The sequence below is a fragment of the Vigna radiata genome, chromosome 7, assembly GCF_000741045.1.
Source record: "Vigna radiata var. radiata cultivar VC1973A chromosome 7, Vradiata_ver6, whole genome shotgun sequence".
Taxonomy (NCBI): Eukaryota; Viridiplantae; Streptophyta; class Magnoliopsida; order Fabales; family Fabaceae; genus Vigna; species Vigna radiata.
The window spans coordinates 27,014,597-27,021,821 of NC_028357.1; the positions used below are offsets into that span (position 1 = coordinate 27,014,597).

The following is a 7,225-nucleotide window of genomic DNA, read 5'->3' on the forward strand; positions in this document are numbered from 1 at the left end:
TATTCACTCTTAGCAGTCATAATAATTAGCTATCTATTAATGATTTTGTACAACCTTTAAAAGGTTGAGAAAATAATCCATATATCAAGACTTATTTAGCTTTTACAATAAAAAAAATAAAGAAATTAATCAAAAAAGTAACCATAATAATATAACATATAATAGAAGGGAAAATAAAAAAATACTTATCAACAAAACTCATTACGCTTGAAAGTTTAAGTGTGAATAGAAGTTTATCAAAAAAGAAACTATATAAACAACTATAAACATATACCTATAACATCAGCTCCGTTCCCGTCGCCTAACATATTGTCCAGAGACAACTCATATGCTCATATCGTAAATATAATCAATGCAACTCAAGAGATGCACAAGCACAAACACAGGAAAAATGGTAAGCTAGTTTGTCAAAGAATAGACATAAGCATTATTTAATAATTCAACTATCAATCACCAAACAATATTCATACACGTTTTATCATTTAACTCTAGACTGACCATCTGGATACATGTATTGATATTGAACTATGGAAGTTCTCCTTTTGAAGTGGAACAACAACAATATCCTCATCAACAATCACCACCCTCCAAGGTTAATCCTTTCAAGCATTTATGGCTAAACAATTAACGAATACACTAGGGACCTCCTGCTACTCTCCACCACATAACTATCATTGATTGAAAGTTATTGAGAGCGTTAGAATAATCTCTAATTACTAGCTTCCTATATCAAAACATACACTTACACATGTAACCATTTAAAGGACCTCTCATTGAAGTCCTTATAACCATCATTCACATGTCATCACACCTTTCAACCATATCACAAAATATAAGATACATCATTATACCATTTACAACTAAACTTTGCAAAAAAGTCCCTTAAAATAAGCAAGAAAACCGAGACTTACTCGCCCAACGAGCAGTATTCACTCGCCCAGCAAGAGAAAAACCAGTGAGCTCTCATAGCCCAACAAGCTGGCTCATTTAACCCTTGGAACTAAAGCCAAAACACTCTACATACTTGCCCAATGAGAGCAAAAACAAAGAAATCTTAAAGCCCACTGAGGGAGATTGCCCAACCCTTGAAACTTACTACCAGAACCTTAATTTACTCGCCCAACGAGTAGTTTGCTCGTCTAGCCCCTCTACATAAACCGATAACGCTCCAAATCTGCTAAAAGATACCACTCCAATTTCTAACACTTCTAAATAGTAATTTAAACTACAACCAACCTGTATATATGCATATAACCCAATCTAAACAAGTTTTGAACCCTTCTACCATGAAATTCCCACCCAAAATTCACTTAATTCCCACTTTATGGACTAAAACTCAAATCTACCAATTCTTACTCAACCAAGAAAATTAGGGGTCTAAACAAGTCTAAATTGACACAAAAGTAGGCCACAGACTCTCTAATTTACCTAAAACTTTTTACTTCTAAAATTCATTATTCAAAACCTCAAAATACAACTAAAAGTCAATGAAAAACACAACATGTCATCTATTATGAAATTCTAGACCATCTACATGTTCAATCATCACCCAAACCAGTCCCAAATGACACTACTAAAGATCCCAAATTCTCATTTCTTCCATTTTACCATTTTTTCTAAAAGTCAACTATCAACACCATTCCTTTTAACTAAAATGATCCTAAATTCTACAATTACAATTCCATTCGACAATTCAACCAAATATAACACCACCATTTAACCAAAACATCATTCACAAGGCTATCACAATCCAACACAGATTCATATAAGGCATCAAACATCACATTACTGAATTTACCCAATTAAACCAACAAGTCACTCATCTCAATTTCAACTAATCATTATCTTATTATAATAGCTCATGCATAAGTTTCAATAATTTAAACATAAACACTAGTTTCTCTTACCTTAATAGGAAACTACAACAACTCTACCATGCTCACTACTCTTTGCTTTTAGCTCAAGGAATCCTAGAAACATACAAACCACATAAACATTATCAAAGTGAGTCCTTAAGACCTTTGATCAATGAAGAGCTAGAAAATAAACTCAATTGACACATGCAAAGGAACTCTTACGCATGAACCTGACCAAAGAATCAAAGAAAAAGAAGCAAAAACTTACTTGCTCTACAAGGAAGATTGATTGAGTAGAAAGAAAGGAGTTTTCACATTGATCGCTCAGACACCTCCTTATAGTCAAACAAATAATCTAGGTGTTAGAATTGTAAAGAGAACTAAGAAAAAGGTTTCTAGAGAGATGATAAGTGTTTTTAGTAATGAAACAAGTTTAAGAATTTCTATATATGTTATTAAATTATTTTAACTTTAAAATACTCAATCTCATTATTTTAAAACACCTATCAACTCTAATGTTTAACTTTCTAGGATCTTACTAATATATATTAAATTAAATTAAATATTTATTAATTTATAAATTAAAAAACAAAATTTAAAATAATATATTTCCAAATCTTATTAACATATTTTTTTAAATTTGAAATTAATTTATAAATTCATAATTATTTAATTTATTTTAATATTTAAATATAATTTAATATATGTTAACATTGAATACATTTGAGTTGTATCTTAATTTTTTTTATTTTGATTTATCTTTGGAGTTTAACATCATTTTAAAGTGAAATTATTGAAATTTGAATTACAAAAAGAAGTGTAATTTTTTTTAGATTTGAAAAAAAAAAACTTGTAATTAAATAAGCTAGTGAACTAACTTGTTTAACCCATCAATCCGTACTGGACTAGATTGGATTCAAATTTTTTAGTTGACTAATAAATGAGTCAGATTAGGTTGGCTTACTAAGTGGTTAACCCATAGTGAACCAGACCGAATTGAACCAAATAACCCATTTTGACGTATTGTTTCTGACTACTTAGTGTATCAACAAAAACACAAAATTAATGTACAAAGTGTAGCATTAGTTGCAACATGAGTGCAAAGTTGATGACTAATTTTTTTAAATAAAAATAGTTTAAAATAAAAACTTCACATCGACCAAAATTAATGTTTGTTTTGGTTATATTTTGTGATATATATCATAAAAGGGAATTACGTTTTTCGATATATACTGTGAACGCTCGACCTCCTAATAGTATAGTGAAAAAATGTTCTCGTTAAAGAAATTGACAAAAGGAAAGGAAAAAAGTTGGAGGAGAAATTAGGAAAATTGAGAGTGGCAATAGTAAAGCCCACTAAAGTTAAATTGCAACACTACATATCCCATTCTCAACATTTTCTTCGGCCCAATAATCCTGGGGTTTCCATTTGCCACTTCTACCTAAACTTATTTATTCCTCATTGTAATAAAATTATGTACCTCAAAACATTATACTTTATTTCATTTATTATTTTAAAACTTGTCGAATCAGTTTATTTAACAAGTACAAAATTTAATAAAAATATTTTTATTACCATCACATTCATATTTTATGTCTTAAAGTTGTATATCTGTTTATATCTATTTAAAAAACCTAGATCTGTTTATGTTTATTAAACTGAATTGATGAATATTTGATACTTTAAGAATTCTGTATATAATTGAATAGAAAAGGAATTATTTATATAAGTTTGAGTTTAACTTTTCATTAGGAAAGAGAATACTAATAAATTAATGGTTATTCTTGTGATATCAACCATGAACGAAGAAACCAATTGGTAAAAATCATATACGAGAATGAGCAGTGAAAGTTTGATAAAAGATATAATTGGTAGTCAAACCCTCATGACCAGAAAAGGACAGCATAAGATTAACGAGTGAAGATTGTGATACTAGGGATCGTTGTTATGTCCGACAGCTTTGCCACAAAGCAACACATTGTTGGGAATATCATATTCATTATGAAGGCTGCGCTCAGAAGTCCAAACCCTGAGATATAACTGTTGCCCAAGATACTGTCTTTCCCACATTGCAGACCTCAGATTCCACATTCCTTGGTTGTCCAACGACACCAATATGCTTGTCCAACCCTTTGGATACACCTACGTTAAATCACCATCTCAAAACATCAGAAAATATCTAAGTACGTATTTTCAAGAGGCTTTTTCGTTCACACATACATAAAACTATACACTTGTTTATGTTACCTGTGCAGTGTGTCTGGTCAGGGCATCAACTAGATTATAGGTTCTTCTCTTGGCTGGCGTCCACTCACCAAAGCCATAACTGTCATTGTTGCAACCAACACCATTAATTAATACTTTTCCTTAAGCTAATTCTAAGTAAAGATGATTGCTTCTACAATACTAAAAGAAGATTCAAGCTGACATACCCCACCACCCAGAAGTCATAACCATCAAGATGCCAAGATTGCATGGTGTTTTCGTTGTTCTGAAAAACAACCTCAATGAAGTCGTGGAGAGAAGTTGGCACTACGGAGGTTGCTACGGATAAGGGAGTGTTATCAGAAGGAAGGCTTTGGAGTGAGTCAACACTGTAGATTCCGGGAATGTTGAAGTAATCAGCAAGCTTGAGAGGGGTGTCAGGGTTAACGTAGGAAACCTTGTTCACAGTATACCGCAGTTTTCCATTTATCAAAGAAGCTGAATTGGACAATACAATTGTCTTTGTAGGAGTTATTTTTCCGTAATGGTACGACCCTTGTGGGTTAGGCCTAGCAGCATTTGCTGTCAGATTCCATCTGCACCACCAATTAACATTTTAGCAGATACAAAAAAGAGTTAATAATAGTACATGCATGGTTGATATGGAGAGTTTAACACTGCCAGTCAATCAAACTTTGTTGTATATGATAATTTTAACGATTATTGCAGTAATAATAATTATCGGTAACATAGCTTGTAATTAGTTATTAGTATGAAAACCTTTTGTACCATGGATGTGTAGAAATTAAATTCAACTAACTAAAACTATAGGCTTGTTGATTTTGGTTAGAGGTTTTTATCAACCTGTAAGTTCTGGCTTGCTTCACAGACCAGTGGTATTGGTGAATGGGGGGACTAGGCAGGGGTCCCGAAGCTGGGGAATTAGAGTTTGAATAATGTAAGACTGCCGTTGCTGTGAAAATTTTTCTGGAAAATCTTGTTGATGCAACAATGTAGTAGTCCTTTGGAGGCTGATTTAAGGTTACCAACACAGTAGCTGATTGGCCAACGTGCACATCAAGAGTGTCGTATACGTTCTGGACAATGTGTGATCCTTCGATCTCAACTAGCTTCAAGGTATGACCCTGAATTCTGAAGTTTATTGATGTTGACATGCCCACATTTGAGATCCTAAACATGTAGGTCTTTCCTGAAAATAAAAGGCTAAAGCGTGAATATAGTGTTTGGAGATACAATTTTGACAAAGTTGAAATTAATCACTTGGAATCTGCCTAAGGTTGGACCGTATTCTTTTTGAAAAGACTGACCCTGGTCACCATTTACGGTAGTATGAGCCTGGCCATTGATAAGAAGACCATCGGGAAAGGCAAGAGATTTTCCAGAATCCAAAGTCTCCCTTAATGCCTGCAAATATCAAAAACAAAACGTTGAGAATGTAAGGTGGCAAATTTGCAAGGAAGCAGAACGCATGAGAATAATACAAAGGCACAAGTTGAAGATACCTTGTGGTTGGTCTTGTACCAATCACCGATGAGTAAAGTGAAATCTCCATCAGGGTATGGATAAGGAACTGGAATGACAGATCTGTGGTAGACATTGAGTCCTCCAAATCCTCCAGCTGCTTTATGCAGTGAAGTTGATGGAAAGTATGTGAAGGTTCCAATCTGATCCTTGGCCTGAAACTTGTATGTGTAATTTGAGTTTGGAGGAACAGGGCAGTTGGTTCCCGAGACCCCATCTTGCCATGAGTTTTTCCTTTGTTTGATGCCATTCCTGTTTTACAACAACAATGTCATCCCATTTTCTCAAATAAAAGGCCTAAATAAGCATGCTACCAAGTTCAGCATTTCTGTCAGATGTCTCAGGAAACTTGGAATCTCTAGTTATTCTTTCTAGAATTGACTAAAACATTGTAATTTGTCTAAATGCATCTCTTGTATCTAACAATTTTACACATCTAGTTGATGAAATGAAAATATCACTTCATTCAAAATTCAGTTACAGTATGAACGAGACACGAAAAAACAGAAAAAAGAAACTCACCATGTAAGTAGAAATGGTTCATCCAACTTGTTGACAAGGTTGAGCACAACATTGTCATTGGTTACCAAATCCAGTTGAGGACCCGGAAACTGACCATTGATCAGAATGACCTTGGAAATTCAAGCACTAAAACTTTAGATTCGGCTTCAACCAATTTATCCAAACATATCTTAATCAATGAAAGCGTCTTATATTACCCACCTGCTGAGGACTACCTAGGGGAGAAAGAGTTCCATATGTCACGGTCCACGTGTAATATTTATATGAATCTTCTCCTTGTACAAGACACACACTCAGCAGAGCCAGAACAACGCCACGCAACAGATGGAGCAAACAAGTGCTTCCCATTGCGTCTGTCCACAAACAGAACATCATATGACAACATAAAATAACACTTATGTTTCACTCAAGAGTAGGAAGAAAATAATGAAAGAAACAAGGAACTAAACATGAAGCATCACTTTCGAGTTATTGAAAAGTACCACTTCTGTTGTTTTCTCTTCAACAGTGAAACTCAGTAAGGCTTGGAGGCTTAGCTATGCAGAGGCCATTTATTACATGTGATATATTTATATATATAGAAGGAACATTGCTAACATAATATAATTAAAAAAGGGATCATGTTTGGTGTTAAGGTAACAAATTCATCATCCATTTTCTGCGGTGTTAACGCGGTTCCATAAGTTGATGTTCCTTCAGGCTAAAGTTATACTGTGCGAATTTTATATATGTAAATTATAATATACAATACTTAATTCTGACAGAAAAACATATATCATTATTAAAGTGAAACCAGCTTTATTTGGGTACCACTAGCATTTTTTGACCAATAGCCTCCTGAAATTTCGCCACTGATCATATCAATTTTGTTTTGCTTTTGAGTTGCAGATGTAGCTGCATTCTCACCATTCAATTAAATGATTGTTCCGGGTTTAGCGAATGATATATTTTGATATTTAAAGAGTTTTTTTGTAGTTGAAGTTCTTTAATTTTCAAACTGCAGCTTAAAAATAAAGTGATTTTTGTGTATAGTAGATATGCAAATTGTTGAATTGCTTTTACACTTCACCTACTGACCCATACGCCAATAAAGAGGAAG

The 7,225-nt window shown here is 33.4% G+C and overlaps 1 protein-coding gene across 1 annotated transcript; it reads right to left on the reverse strand.

The window, feature by feature from the left end:
• Positions 1–3,624: 3,624 nt before the first annotated feature.
• On the reverse strand, positions 3,625–6,718 carry LOC106768736 (L-ascorbate oxidase homolog). Its single transcript, XM_014654023.2, has 9 exons — positions 6,609–6,718; positions 6,328–6,479; positions 6,127–6,236; positions 5,586–5,856; positions 5,391–5,487; positions 4,927–5,272; positions 4,290–4,658; positions 4,105–4,183; positions 3,625–3,999 (listed from the first exon to the last, which is right to left on the reverse strand). The coding sequence occupies exons 2-9, from the start codon at positions 6,472–6,474 to the stop codon at positions 3,790–3,792; spliced, it is 1,629 nt and encodes a 542-aa protein (XP_014509509.1). The 5' UTR covers positions 6,475–6,479; positions 6,609–6,718; the 3' UTR covers positions 3,625–3,789.
• Positions 6,719–7,225: the final 507 nt, after the last annotated feature.